The sequence below is a fragment of the Eulemur rufifrons genome, chromosome 1 (genome assembly GCF_041146395.1).
Source record: "Eulemur rufifrons isolate Redbay chromosome 1, OSU_ERuf_1, whole genome shotgun sequence".
Lineage (NCBI taxonomy): Eukaryota > Metazoa > Chordata > Mammalia > Primates > Lemuridae > Eulemur > Eulemur rufifrons.
Window position 1 is genome coordinate 1188330 of NC_090983.1, and position 14499 is coordinate 1202828.

The window sequence follows — 14499 nt, forward strand, 5'->3', positions numbered from 1 at the left end:
CCCCGGGCTCACCCTGGTGGCACCGGTGCGGTGGCCCGTGCTCAACATGGTCCCGAGTAAGGAGGGGCCTGTCCTTCCTGGTGCCGCCACCCAGGGCTCCACCCCGTGGCCCCAGTGGCTGTCCCCGAGGGTGCCCGCATCCGTCTGTCTGTCTGTCTGTCTGCATGTCCCCGCCTCCGCTGAGAGCAGCCCCCACGCCATTGTCGCCTACCTGGGCTCTGCTTCCTTCCAGGACCTTTTACCAGTTTGAGGCTGCGTGGGACAGCTCCATGCACAACTCCCTGCTGCTGAACCGGGTCACCCCCTATCGCGAGAAAATCTACATGACCCTCTCCGCTTACATTGAGGCAAGACACCTGCGCCCAGGGCGTCCCACCAAACCCCGCCTTCCCCCAGAGCCGGAGGTGCTTGTGAAGGGCAGTGACAAACCCAGGCTCTTCTCAGGGGATTTCTCAAGTCCTCGAGTTAAATTAATCCATGTGCTCACAATGACCCCACTCGGCGATACTCAGTATGTGGCTTTTGTCCTTGGGGTTACAAGAGGGCTGCAGCACCGCCAGACGTTGCATCAGTGTTCCAGGCAGCACAAGAATAGAGGTGCATCCCGTCCACTCCCCTTGCTCCCAGGGTCTGCAGGCCGCGGCCAGGCGTGGGCTGTGGCCTCTCTTCCAGGGGCAGGAAGAGGCCGGGGGCGAGGGTGCCTCTCACTGGCGCAGCAGTGAGGGAGGAGGTTTGGGGGAAGTGGGGGTGGGGGCACCTGCAAGGCAAACCCCTCTCCCTAGAGCCGAATCCCTGTGGCTGTGACATGGGGACGGTGTGACCACCTCGCAGGGCAGCGGTGAGGCTGGGTGGAGGAGAAGCTGCTGGGCGGAGCTCTGCCCAGTGCGTGCCCAGGATGCCCCAGCCACACGGCCGTCCCCACGGGACCGCAGGACAGGAGCGGGCTGCTTGGCAGCTAGCGTGCCACCCACCAGCAGTAACTTTCTGTGGTGTTTTAGTTAAACGTGTGCGCAGACGAGACCCGGTTTGATCCTCACAGGCATTGAGTGGGGGAAGGTGTCACCCCCGCTCTATGTGGGGCCTCTGAGGCCTGCCCCTGAGGGTGAAGCCAGCCAGGGTCCCCGCCATGGGAGACCCGCCCCCGAGGTGGCCCAGGGAAGCCAGGGCTTTGGCTCTGTCCCCAGCAGGATGTGGCCCAAGGCAGGAGCAGACACTCTCCACGCCCAAGATCTGGGGCGCTGGGCTGCCGGGCAGTGCTGGGCCCTTGTGCCCCCAGGAGGTTAGGAGGGGCCCAGGGCACTGCGGGGGTCCTCATGCCTGCACCCTGCCCCTGCCCGTCGCAGATGGAGAACTGCACCCAGCCGGCTGTCATCACCAAGGACTTCTGCATGGTCTTCTACTCCCGTGACGCCAAGCTGCCGGCCTCCCGCTCCATCCGCAACCTGTTCGGCAGCGGGAGCCTGCGGGCCTCGGAGAGGTGAGCCCTTCCGCACCAGTCTGCCGCCTGCTCCTGCGAGGACCGAGCTGGGCCCTGCAGGGGAGGGTGCCGCAGCCTGACACCCACGTGGCCTGTATCTGAGGCCCGGCCACACTCACGGCAGGCTCCCCGTCACTCGCCCCTGCTGGGCACCTGCAGGTACACCAACACCATGTGGAGGGTAGGAGGAGCCCGGCCCGCCTGTAGGGATTGGGGTTGGGGAGTGGAGAAAGGCCTGGGGTGCCCTCCTGGGCCTCCTGTGGGTGGTCTGGGGGCCACACCACACACCTGCCACCTGACATTGCTCCTTGGGGACCGCAGGGATCTGTGACCAGGAGGAAGGTGCTTGGGGGTCAGGATTCAGTGTCCTCAAGGGCCAACCATGGTTGTTCAGGTCACCAGTGACTGGGATGCCGGCTGGCAGGGCCTGTCACCATGACAGGGTTGCTGAGGGGCTTTGGAGCCAGGCTTCCCCTGTCGGGGGTCCTGCAGGGCTCTCGATGGAGGGACTGGAGGTGCTGGGGGCTGGGATCTGGGACAAACATGCTCAGGCCACCTGCACTGTCCCCAGGCCCGGACGCAGGGGGCCTGAGTGACGCTGTTCAGCCCCTTCTTTTTCAGGAGGCTGGAGGGGTCTGGCTGGGACTTTCTGAACAGGGGCTGCAGCTCTGGAACCCTGACACCCGCACCCGGGCCAGGCTGCCTGGCTCAGGCACGGGTGGGACTTTGCTGGGGGTTCGAGGTGGCACCCAGGCCATCTGTGTGTCCCACTGTGCTGCCTGGTGCTGACGTGTCCCTCCCTGTGCCCCCCACAGCAACCGTGTGACGGGCGTGTACGAGCTCAGCCTGTGCCACGTGGCTGATGCGGGCAGCCCAGGTAGGCGCCGGTCGTCTGCTAGGGGAGGGGTCAGGGCACCGGGGCCCCTGTCGGCTTGGCCTCTGCCCCGCTCTGGGTGACCGCGGCTGAGCTGTGTCTGCAAAACGCAGGTGTGCACCTGCCACTCCTGAGTTGTCCTGAGCGGCAGGACAGCGCGGGTGACAGGGTGGTGTCCAGGGTGAGGCGTCACAGGAGGAGCATCCGGCTCTGGGGCCCCCGAGGACAGGGGAGGCTGATCTTGCCCCCAGAAGGGAGGGGCTCAGCAGCTGGGCGGCCCCTCTGTGGGTGGCAGCGGCGGCCGTCAGAGCCGGGTGGGGACGGAGGTCGGTCTCCCGCGCAGGGATGCAGCGCCGGCGCCGGCGGGTGCTGGACACGTCCGTGGCCTACGTGCGCGGCGAGGAGAACCTGGCGGGCTGGAGGCCCCGGAGCGACAGCCTCATCCTGGACCACCAGTGGGAGCTGGAGAAGCTGAGTCTCCTGCAGGAGGTGGGGGCCGTGGCCACAGGGACGACGGGGCGGCCCGGGGCCCCCTGAGGGGCCACAGTCAGGGAGTCACAGGCCACCCGCAGGATGGGCCATGTGACACTCAAACTGCCTGCCACGGGGCTTTGTGGCACACGACAGAAACACGGGCGGCCTAGAGCAGACAGTGCACTCGGCTTAACCGAGGAGGGCAGTGGGCATCGGGCGGAGGAGGAGGAGGAGGAAACGTGGGGGGGAGTTGTGGGGGGCAGGGGGGGCCTCTGTCGCTCCCATCAGGGAAACCAACGCCCGGCAGCCAGGCTGTGCGTGTGGGAAGCGGGAAGTGGGGGCCGTGCCCGAGGCCACCAGCACCGCAGAGCCCCCCCAAACCCGTGTGGGGGAACACACGTGTCCATCTGCTCACCGTGGGCCACGGGCCACAGCCGAGGCTGTGGGTGGAGCAGGCAGCTTGTTTGTGGGCCGCGGAGCCCAGCTTGGGTGGGGCTCTGAGTGCTGCCAGCTGCGTGGCCTGGGGCCTGTCCCTCGTGTCACAGGCCGAGCCCGGGGCCCCAGCCCAGGGGAGGGGGTCTCCCGCGCCGCCCAGAGGGCCCTGCTGCTCCGGGGAGCCGAGGCCGCGCTCGCAGAGCAGTGGGTGACACTGTGCCCGTCTGAAGGTGGAGAAGACCCGGCACTACCTGCTGCTGCGGGAGAAGCTGGAGACCACGCAGAGGCCCATCCCGGAAGTGCTGTCCCCGGTCTCCAGCGAGGACTCCGAGTCCCACAGCTCCTCCAGCGCCTCCTCCCCGCTCTCGGCCGAGGGCCGGCCGTCCCCCCTGGAGGTGCCCAGCGAGAGGCAGCGGGAGCTGGCCGTCAAGGCAGGTTTTGCTGCTGGGCAGCCCGGCCTGTCCCCAGCCCCTCAGGGCCCCACGTCACTCCTGGGCGACTCCGGTGACCCAGCCCTGGTGGAGGCTGCTCCGGTCAGAGCCACCAGGAGCTGGGAGCGTGGGGGTCTGCCCTGTCCCCCCTCTCCCACACTGGGAGTCCGGTGCCTTTTACAGCCCCCACCGCGCATCCACCTGCCCTCTCTTGAATACCTGTGCTGCTGGGGAGCTCATCCCTCCACCCAGAGGTGGCCCTCTCTGCCCCTGGCTGTGCTGCAGGGAAGGCTCCCGTGCCGTGGGCCACGCTGCCCCCAGCCTTCACGCCAGGCCCGGGAGGTCCCCCAGCTCCCCCACTGGGGGTTGGAGATGCTGCCACCCTGGCCCGCTGGGCTCGGCCCCGGCCGGCTGCCTGTCTGGGGAGGCGGGTGGAGGAGCCTCGGCTGTGCACGGGCAGAGCCGGGTCCCGGGAGGCCACAGTGCTGACCCCGCGTGCTCTGTCTACAGTGCTTGCGCCTCCTCACGCACACGTTCAACAGAGAGTACACGCACAGCCACGTCTGTGTCAGCGCCAGCGAGAGCAAGGTGAGTGTGGGGTCTGCCCAGGCCCTGGCAGGACCCTGTTGTCTTCCCGCCCTCACCTTGTCTGGCCGGCCCTCAGCCAGACTGGTCAGGGTGTCCCCCGGCCCTGGGGACTCACCCTCGCCCCGCAGCCTCCAGAATCTTCCCCCGCATGACGTCAGGCCCCAAGCTCCCCCTGGCCTTCCATGCCAGCCCCCGTGGACACCACCGGTGCTGGCCCCACAGGGGCGCTGGTGGGAGGTGGCCGCCCAGACCCTGCCCCAGCCCACCCCTCGAGGAGGTGGCAGCCGCCTGCCGAGCAGGGCAGAGCCGGAGTGCTGTGGGGGCCGGCCAGGGGCACGTAGGGGCTGGGCTGGGCCGGGGGTCTTGCGGTGGCCACCTTCGAGCTGAGGCTGCTGGGAGGAGGGGTGGGGGTGCCCCGAAGAGAAGGTAGAGTGTGAGCAAAGGCACGGGAGTCAGCCACTGCAGGGGTCCCACCGCGGGCAGAGACCGCCCCCCACAAAAGGCTGTCTCTCCTCTGCAGCTCTCTGAGATGTCTGTCACCCTGCTGCGGGACCCGTCTATGTCCCCTCTGGGGGCAGCCACGCTCACCCCCTCCTCCACCTGCCCCTCTCTGGTTGAGGGGCGCTACGGTGCCGCGGACCTGAGGTGAGTGTGCTCCGGGCACGAGCTGACCTGAGGCCGTGGCTGTGACTTGGGGGCGCAGAGCACAGAGAACGTGGGTCACCAGCAGCTGAGCGTCTCGGGCTGGCCACACACATTTAGGGACGAGCCTGGAGGGTCGGCCCCCCTCCCCGGGACACACGAGCTGTGGCCCCACCCTCAGAGGATGGCGTCCCGCCCTCTGGCCTCGCGCTGCGCGGGCCTTCCTGGGGCTGGCAGGTGCCCCCAGGCCGCAGCTCCCTCTACTACAAGGGTCCCTGAGGACACTGTGTCACCCTCAGTTTAATTGTGGAGACAGACGCTGCACCTGCTTAGACGGGGCGGAGGTGGAGGCAGGAGAGCCCCGTGGGAGAGGCGTGTGGAGCCCGCACAGGTGGGCACACCCGCCCGACGGCCCCCGGGTCGCAGGAGAACCTCCCTGCCGTGCCCTGCCCATCCCGGAACCGAGGGTGGGCCCTGGAGCTCCAACTGCGGGCACGGCCGGGCACAGCCGCTGCCCCACAGCAGCCTTGGGATGAAGCTCAGGTGGAGACAGCCCCGCCAGGGCCTGCCAGGGGCTGCAACGGCTCCCTCTGCTTCCCAGGACCCCGCAGCCCTGCTCCCGGCCCGCCAGCCCCGAGCCCGAGCTGCTGCCAGAGTCCGACTCCAAGAAGACCCCCTCCCCCATCCGGTCGACGGAGGCTGACAAGGAGCCCCAGCGCCTGCTGGTCCCCGACATTCAGGAGATCCGGGTCAGGTGCGTGGAGGCCCTGCCCAAAACAGCAGCACCACCAGCCAGCTCTGTGCCAGCAAGAGACAGGCGGCCATCTCTGACCCCATACTGGGGGGGACTGGCAGGCTGCCCCTGACCTGTGTGCAGGGGGCAGCTCTGTACCAGGGGGTCAGGGGGTCTCCATGACTCCCTGTAGGGCACAGCTGTGCAGAGGTCAGACAGGGCCGTGACCCACCCACAGGGCACAGCTGTGCAGAGGTCGGGCAGGGCCGTGACCCACCCGCAGGGCACAGCTGTGCAGAGGTCAGGCAGGGCTGTGACCCACCCGCAGGGCACAGCTGTGCAGAGGTCGGGCAGGGCCGTGACCCACCCACAGGGCACAGCTGTGCACTGAGGTCAGGCAGGGCCGTGACCCACCCATAGGGCACAGCTGTGCAGAGGTCAGGCAGGGCCGTGACCCACCCGCAGGGCACAGCTGTGCAGAGGTCAGGCAGGGCCGTGACCCACCCACAGGGCACAGCTGTGCAGAGGTCAGGCAGGGCCGTGACCCACCCGCAGGGGCTGGGACTGAGCCCAGGGAAAGGGCAGGTGGGTGGTCGGGCCAGGTCCAGGTGCGGAACCTGGCAGTCATGGGGTTGATGCAACAGCTCTGGGGCAACCCCAGCTTTTTTCTTTCAGTGTCCCCATGTTGCAGCTAGGGAAACTGAGGCCCGGGGATGGTTGGTGGGTTGGTGGTTCTGGTCTGCGGCCCCCCAGGCGCTGGCCAGGGCGCGCCCGCGTCCGGCGGCCCCGCTGACGGTGAGCCGTGTCTGCCGCAGCCCCATCGTCTCCAAGAAGGGCTACCTGCACTTCCTGGAGCCGCACACGTCGGGCTGGGCCAGGCGCTTCGTGGTGGTGCGGCGCCCCTACGCCTACATGTACAACAGCGACAAGGACAGCGTGGAGCGGTTCGTGCTCAACCTGGCCACCGCCCAGGTGGAGTACAGCGAGGACCAGCAGGCCATGCTCAAGGTGCGGCGGCCGGCTCAGCGCGGGAGGCCTCAGCGGGGCAGGAGGGTGGGGCATAGGGGCTCAGCCTGGGGGTGGCTCCAGTGCCCCCTGGAGGGTCTTGACCCCCTGTGGTGGGGAAGGGCGAGGTGCCACCCACACCGACCACGCCCGGGGCAGGGGCTCCAGAGGAGAGGCCAGGACCAGCGGGCCGGGGGCACACAGCTGACAAGCAGCTGGGCCAGGCTCCCGGGGTAGGGGTGGGGTGGCCCTGGGCCCAGCGGCCCCAGAGGCTTCCGGAAGGAGCCAGCCCGGTGTGGGCAGGGCTGGCAGGGAGCCTGTCCCACTCTGCGTCTGGGGTGGGGTCTTTCCTCCGGCTCGCTCATCCCGGAGGCGGTGCCCGCGGTGTCCTTCCTGCCCGCTCGGGCCCGGCGGAGGGGGACGGGCATGTGCCGCCCGGCCGGGAGGCCTCGCGCCGTCTCACCGCAGCCTCCTTTGCAGACGCCCAACACGTTTGCGGTGTGCACGGAGCACCGCGGCATCCTGCTGCAGGCCAACAGCGACAAGGACATGCACGACTGGCTGTACGCCTTCAACCCGCTCCTGGCCGGCACCATCCGGTACGGGCCGGCCGCGGCATGCGCCTTTGCTCGTAGGGTGCTGACGTCCTTAAGGACGATCGTGCAGGCGTCTGTGTCACTGTTGCCTGTGACGCGACGAATCCCAAGGATGTTAGAAATGCGCGTTGGGAGTCGGGGGTGCCTTGGCGTGGGGCCGCTGTGCACACGCGGGCAGGCCGGGGCGGGGCCATCCCAGTCCTGTGACAGGAAACAGAGACCAGGTCCCTCCCTCTGGGTGGTGAGGGGACCGGAGGGGACACGGGAGGTCCGTGGCGGCCCCTCCCGGCGCCTGCCCGCGAGGGCGTGGTGGACGTGGCCCTGACGGCCGTCCCTCCTGGCTCTCCCGCAGGTCCAAGCTGTCCCGAAGGAGGTCTGCCCAGATGAGGGTCTGACGGAGCCTCCCATGACAGCCAGCGGGCCCGGCCCCCTCGTCCGTCTGTCCTGTCGTCTGCCGCCGGTCCCTCCCCACCAGACAGCTCGTGACCCCGTCTTCCTGGGGGCCGCCTGCTGGGCCGGGACCTGGGCCACATGACCCGTCGTGCTCCCAGCAGAGGCTGCGTGTGTTGTCGTTTCTTCCAAAACGTGCTCTGGGCGGGAGGGGCTGGGAATGCGGGGCAGGCCGGAGGGCACAGGTCATGGGGGTTACGCTGCGTGCTAATATTTTTTTAAGCATAGACAGACTTATTATTAATATACGTTAGTTAGTGATGTCGAAACTGTCCGCTCAGAAATTAACTATAAGACCATGTTCTATTTATAAGTATTTATTTCTAATGGCTCCTCGTAGACCTGTAGGACTCAGAGGGAACCCCCGCCCCGTCTGAGCCCACGTGCGTCCCCCAAGCCTGTGGGGACAGACAGGGCCGGAGCAGCCACCTTCAAAGGCCACAGCAAGGGTGTGTCTGGTTGGCACAGGGGACACCTGCCCAGGCCCTCGTCCCAGGTGGGGGGGTGTCCTGGGGCCTGAAGTCTGAGCAGGACGGAAGATGGTGCGAGTCACTTCTGGGGAGACTGTGTCTCTTCGGGGCAGCCACCTGAGATGAGACTCTCGGAGCGATTCTGGCAGCTTCTCCCAGGACAGGGTGTGGGGTGATGCCACAGACAGCACCGGCAGTTGGGCCTGTCCTGGGCAGGGACCAGGAGGAGAGGGGTCAGGACCCCAGCTGGGCAGTGCAGACCCACCCCAGACTGCTGGGGCCGGCGGCTGGTGTAGGGACAGGCATGGTGGAGAGGCTCGGGCTTCAGGGTGACAGGCTGGGTGCGGAGAGGCTCAGGTGTGGTCTCAGCTGCAGTGGGAAACGGAGCGAGTTCAGGGAGCTCCTGGGAAGAAATTCTGCAATTAACGGGGTTCTTACAAAGACTCCTCCCTGTGTTCCAGGGGAGAGTGTCTGTGGGTCCTGTGGCTGGCGTGTCCTGGTGAGGCAGGGAGGGGCCACGCCCACAGGCCCGTCTCAGTAGCTCAAGGGGAAACCGTAACCGAGCAACAGCGCCCGTCCCTGCCACCGCCCACCAGAGCAGGTCACTCTGGGTCTGGTGCTGGTTTACGTGCCACTGGTTCTGAGGCCCCTCAGCCCAGGCTGGCCCTGTGTGGCACGGATGGGACAGGGGGACACTCCCCATGCAGGGCCTGGGGGAGAGACAGGCACATGTCCGGAGTCAGGGTGAGCATCCTCCGCTCATGCCGAGTGGGAAGGTTCCGGTATGAGGTGGTCCTTTGGGCCAGTTGTGCAGGCCCTTAGCTTTCGCCTCCAGACGGTGGGACGCAGGATAAGTGGGCTGGGGTCCCCACTGGCTGCAGGGTCTTGCCTGCCAGCCGGAACGAGCCCAGACGGAAGTTGGGACTGAGATCACCTTTTTGTACCTGGGCTCAGGTGTGGTGTGTCAGGGGCCACCTTTGCCCACCGCCCTGGTCCCAGGGCCTGGAAGGCCCTCCCAGGTGGCCATGGGGACCTGCCAGTGGGACGCAGGTCTCGGGAGGCCGCAGCTGTGAAGCACAGGACTCGGCAGCTCTCTCTGCAGGTCTCCCAGGTGAGGTTTCGCACCCCAGACTGGAGTTAAACCTGGTCCCAAACCAGGGCCCCCCCACCCCCGACAGGTGCCCTTGGGCTGTGGCGGAGACGCAGAGTCGTGGTGACACACGGTGTCTTGGGCAAGCACTGCTGTGGTGGTCAGGCCCCCCCTTGAGGCAGGGAGGGGAGGCGGGATGGAGGAGTTGGCCCCCAAGGCCCGGCAGGCAGAGAGGAGGCGCAGGCCCGCCGCGGCCCAGCAGGTCAGCCAGCCTGAAGCCGCAGCGCGGAAGGGTCCAAGGCTCCCACCATGCCGCAGGGGTCCCAGGCCAGCCAACCTGCGGGGCACCTGCGGCTTGTGGGGGGCGGAAGGAAGGGGCCTGGGCGTCACCCTAAATTCAGAAGCCTCCACTGCCACGGAGGCTCCGGGGACGTCTCCTTTTGGTCTGCTGCCATCTGGCACCGCTTGGAGCCAGGCTGGGCTACCTGGTCATGGGTCAGAAACCCAGAGGGGGTAGTGGGGGAAATCATCTAGGAGTTGGGGGACCTGGTTTCCTCAGCGCCCCCTGCCCGACGCGACCTGCGTCTGTGAGCTGAGGACAAGTCGCCGAACGCCCCGGGGTGCGAGGGGGGCTCCCACCGGGCGCAGCTGCAGAGGGCGAGGCGGACCTGGGAGCCATCGCTGTCCCACGGTGTGATGTGAACGCTTGGCCCTGCCCGGGCTGTGGCCCCACTGGCGTCGGGGGTGGCCACGCGGGAGGAGGGGTGCGGGCTCCAGGCAGGACAGTCTTCGGCTTTGGCAAGACGGTGCTGAGGGTGGCAAGTCCCAGGCCTCCACGCGGAGCGGTTGCTCGGACGATGCCAGCGTTTGGGTCACTGACCACGCAGGCACACACGCACACGTCCCCAGCATGGCTGCGGTGAGGTGGCTTCCCTGACAGCCCTGGCCCCAGAGTCCCAGCACCTCGGGGTCCCCGGATGCAGCTGATGTTACAGGTGTGCTGCGTTGCGGCGCTGGTCCTCTGCCGGCGTCACCTGGCATGGGGACCCCAGAAGGCCCTCTCCCTTCTCCCTGGGGCCACGCGGTCCCCCAGTGGACAGCAGCTGTGGCCGACCCGAGTTTCTCCAAGGGCCTGTGTTCTGTGCCCGTGCCCGGGCTCCCCTGTGGCTTGGAGGTGGCACCCCCGGCTTGTACATATGTGACTGCTGTGGCCCCCAGACCCTGTGTCATGACCACCACCCCCACGTAGCGACCGCAGTCCTGCCGTCTCCCACCCGAGTGTTAGCTGTAGGCTCCTGTACTGTTCGTGTGCACTTACGGCTCTGTCCAATCCAGAAATAAACGTGGCTCTTACGCAACTCACGCCCGGGCCTCGGCGGTGGCTTTATTTGTGCGTCTGGTCTGTTGGGTGGGACTGGGATGGGGCACAGGTGCGTCTCCCCAGCACATCGAGAGACGGTGCCCTGGTCCCCGGTGACAAGGGGGGGCTGGCTCTCAGGGATGGGGAGGTGCCAGGGAGAACTTCGAGGGGCACCGGCCCTGGAGCCCCCAGCTGCTTCCTGTAGTCCCGGCTGCCCCTGTCTGAACCTGCCCCAGGTCCCCTCTCCGGGGACGCGATTGGCACCACCCTCAGGCCAGGCCGCTGCGCCCACCCAGGCAGCCGCTGGGGCTGTTCCCTTCAGATCCCCGGCCCAGGGGTCTGCACCTGCCCCCAGGTACTAGTGCGATTGCACCTGAGGGCCCTGGTCCTGCCCGGGGCCGTGGCGGGAGTTTGGGGGCCGCCGAGGCACTGATGGCTGAGAGGAGGATGGGCCGACAGTCACACACTTTGGGGGGCTCTGGGCAGGGCCTCCAGTGCTTAGGAGCCCCCAGGCCCTCCTGAGGTGAGCGATTTTATGCCAACAGATGACAGCTGCCACCTCCAGGACACCCGGAGAGAGGGTGTGGCCTGCAAGGTGGCCCCAGCTCCCCGGACATGGCCTTCAGGGACACATGTGGTGCCACCCTCTGGCTGCAGGTGGGACTGCAGCAGCCTCCGCACCTGCTGGGGGTGGGGGTGGAGTCCCTCAGACCAGAGCTCAGGTCTGGGTGGGATGTGGGTGTCCGAGTCCTGGGCTGGGCGCCCGCCAGGTCCCAGTGAGGGGGGGTGGGGGGCGGGGAAGGCAGCAGGGCTGAGCTCCTCCCCCCGCACCCTGAGCTGTGGACACGGCCCCACCCTGGCCTCTGGCCCAGAGCTTACCTGGGTTTAGCCAGCCAGTGCTGTCACCCCAGTGGGATGGGGAGTCTGGCTGGGTCCTGTCCAGGTGTCCCCAAGGCCAGGGTTCTGCTCCCCAGAGACGTGACACGATCCAGTGGACATGTGACCCTCGGGACAGCCACACCGGGGCTTAGGCTGTTCCCCGGCTGGGGAGCCCGCGTCAGGATCACCAGGAGTTCACAGCACAGGCTGGGTGGGGTAGACCAGGGCCGGGGGGAGGATTCCGGAACCGTCTCGGGGCCAGGATCTCAGATCCAGCGACCTGCTGCTCAGGGAGCCTCCCCAGGCCCCGGCCTCGGCGTCCAGACTCCTGCTCGCAGCTGACGCCAATACACCACGGGGGGTATTTTCCTTTATTTTTTAATTAACTGGCCTAGGAAACAAAAAGTCTGGGTTGCACCCAGGTAATTTCCTGTGTTTCATGTTGTCTTTGTTAGGTTTTTTTATTACGTAGGAAAACTGAGTTTTAAAGGGCTCAAGTTTTCCACATTGTGCAGATTTCTATCTTGCTCTTGACTGTCTCTGGCTGTATGAACAGCTGCCGTTCAGCAGTGACCTGGGATCCTGCTGGATCAAGTACTTTGACTCTCCTCACGTTTGGCAGGTTTTCCCAGGATCAAAATCCTGAATTCGGTCTTTTTGATCTTGCAGAGATATTAGGTGATTAGGCTTATTTCATAAATCATATGGGAAGCCTTGTCAAATAAGAAATGGTGTTTAACTTTCTTTAAGTTATATTTGTGTAAATGTGTTATGAAAATTTGTTCCAAAATTACATGCGATACTTAAAATTATGATATATCATATGTGTTATCAGTTATGATTATGATTATGTTAAATGGTTGTATGCCACAGAAATATAGACATTTCCTTGTCAATTGTAAATTCTCATCAGATTTTTTTTTGGGGGGGCGGGGGACAGAGTCTTGCTTCATCACCCAGGCTAGAGTGCAGTGGTGTCATCATAGCTCTCAGCAACCTCAAACTCCTGGGCTCAAGTGATCCTCCTGCCTCAGCCTCCCAAGTAGCTGGGACTCCAGGCACACACTGCCATGCCTGGCTAAGTTTTCTGTTTTTAGTAGAGATGGGGTCTCACTCTTGCTCAGGCTGGTCTCCAACTCCTGGGCTCAAGTGATCCTCCCATCTTGGCCTCCCAGAGTGCTGGGATTACAGGTGTGAACCACCACGCCTGGCCCTCATCAGATTTTTGAACATGGCTGTTCTAGGTTTTTGTTTCCACAATTATTGTCTTAAATTCTTCAATTTAAAACAGTTTGCAATCGGCTACGGTCCAAAATTGCTAATCAAGATCGAGCAAAACAAAATTAATTACATGAAATTAAGCAATTGATAAAGTTCTTAATGACTCTTATTTAAAACATTGTTGGTTCTTTACTTAAATGTTTAGTTTTCCACATTCGAGGAAATTTTATTTCATAAGCTGTCCCCAGTTGCAATAATTTGGTAAAGTGTCCTTTTGTGAACAAAGATGGATGCATTTGCTTTCTCTCCCGACTTGATTCCTCCAAACCTCCAGAAGCTATTTGTGAGTATCCTTATTTTTATTTATGTAAGTTTGATAAAAATCTGCTCTCTCTTTATAAACAGGGTACAATTGGAAACAGTGGTTATATACGACTGACATGTCATATTTAAGAATGTGCACAGAAATGCCGGGCTTCAGGAATTCCCAGCCTTACAGCGAATAAGTAAAAACTGCCACATGCAGGCTGGCCCCCGAAGCTCAGGACTGTAAATAAAATCTCAAGCTGCCTTGGTTTGTCTTCCTAGTCTCAAGATCTTCTAAAATCTGAAATTTCCTATATGATCAGTGTGGACAGGAAAAGTTATGCTTCTAAGGAAAGCTAAAGTACACTTGTTATTAGATTTGTTGACTTAAAATCATGAGATCTATAAATTTGAAGAGGAGAACTTTATTCCTTATAAAGGGTGGGAACCGCAGGCTGCGCTGTGGAGCCTCCGGCTGAAGCTGAGGGAGGTGGGGCAGGAGTTTCATGCTAAATGTGTTGGCTAGATATACATATTCAACAGGTTATAGGAGAAGCTATGAATATTCGTGAAGGGGTTCATGCACATGCATAATAAGCAAACATATATATTACAGATGCCCATTTCACTTTGGGGTAGAAACTTAACATAAAATGCAGTAAAGTTAGGCTCGAGATGTCAAAGCAAAGGACACAAAGGTGCTCTGTGCACAGCTTCTGTAAGCTGGCCAGAACCAGTCCGTGGTGCGTGGTCATTTATCCGGAAGGAATGCCATGTAAACTGGCCAGTTGTCATGTCTAAAATCAATACAAAATAAACTGGAAGTAATAAGTCATTAGCAAAAAAACACAAAGCAAGAAATGCGCATTAAAATGAGGTATAACATAACCACATTTATTTAAGAATGTATTCCGGTATCAAACGGCAAATGTCAACAATGCTAAAACTGCAATCACTTTATTTTTGCACCAACCTAATAATAGTGGCGGAAAGGTTTTGAATCATATCCCTATTGAAAAAAACTCAGCACCTGGAAATAATATTCCTAGGATGCTTTGACCTACAATATCCTGCTAGTATAGATAGGATATAGATAGTATATAGATAGGATATATCTTTTTTTTTTTTTTTTTTTTTACAGAGTCTAGCTCTTTTGCCTTGGCTAGAGTGCCATGGAATCAGCCTAGCTCACAGCAACCTCAAACTCCTGGGCTCAAGCGATCCTCCTGCCTCAGCCTCCCGAGTAGCTGGGACTACAGGCATGCGCCACCATGCCCGGCTAATTTTTTCTATATAATTTTAGTTGTCCAGATAATTTCTATTTTTTTTTTAGTAGAGACGGGGGTCTTGCTCTTGCTCAGGCTGGTCTCGAACTCCTGACCTCGAGCGATCCACCCGCCTCGGCCTCCCAGAGTGCTAGGATTACAGGCGTGAGCCGCCGCGCCGGGCCAGGATATATCCTTTATAT

At 62.7% G+C, this 14499-nt stretch overlaps 1 protein-coding gene across 17 annotated transcripts in view; it reads left to right on the forward strand.

Annotated features, from left to right (window-relative positions):
- Positions 1-7650, forward strand: part of KIF1A (kinesin family member 1A) — a 63462-nt gene extending 55812 nt beyond the window's left edge. For 16 of the 17 annotated variants that reach the window (XM_069465376.1, XM_069465384.1, XM_069465382.1 and 13 more), the window contains 11 exons: positions 233-347; positions 1344-1477; positions 2293-2354; positions 2695-2840; positions 3491-3691; positions 4202-4279; positions 4800-4924; positions 5523-5675; positions 6470-6662; positions 7140-7258; positions 7608-7650. In XM_069465376.1, coding sequence (XP_069321477.1) covers positions 233-347; positions 1344-1477; positions 2293-2354; positions 2695-2840; positions 3491-3691; positions 4202-4279; positions 4800-4924; positions 5523-5675; positions 6470-6662; positions 7140-7258; positions 7608-7650 — 1369 coding nt within the window. The remainder of the gene's footprint in view (positions 1-232; positions 348-1343; positions 1478-2292; positions 2355-2694; positions 2841-3490; positions 3692-4201; positions 4280-4799; positions 4925-5522; positions 5676-6469; positions 6663-7139; positions 7259-7607) is intronic. The other variant, XM_069465414.1, reaches the window with a different exon arrangement.
- Positions 7651-14499: the final 6849 nt, after the last annotated feature.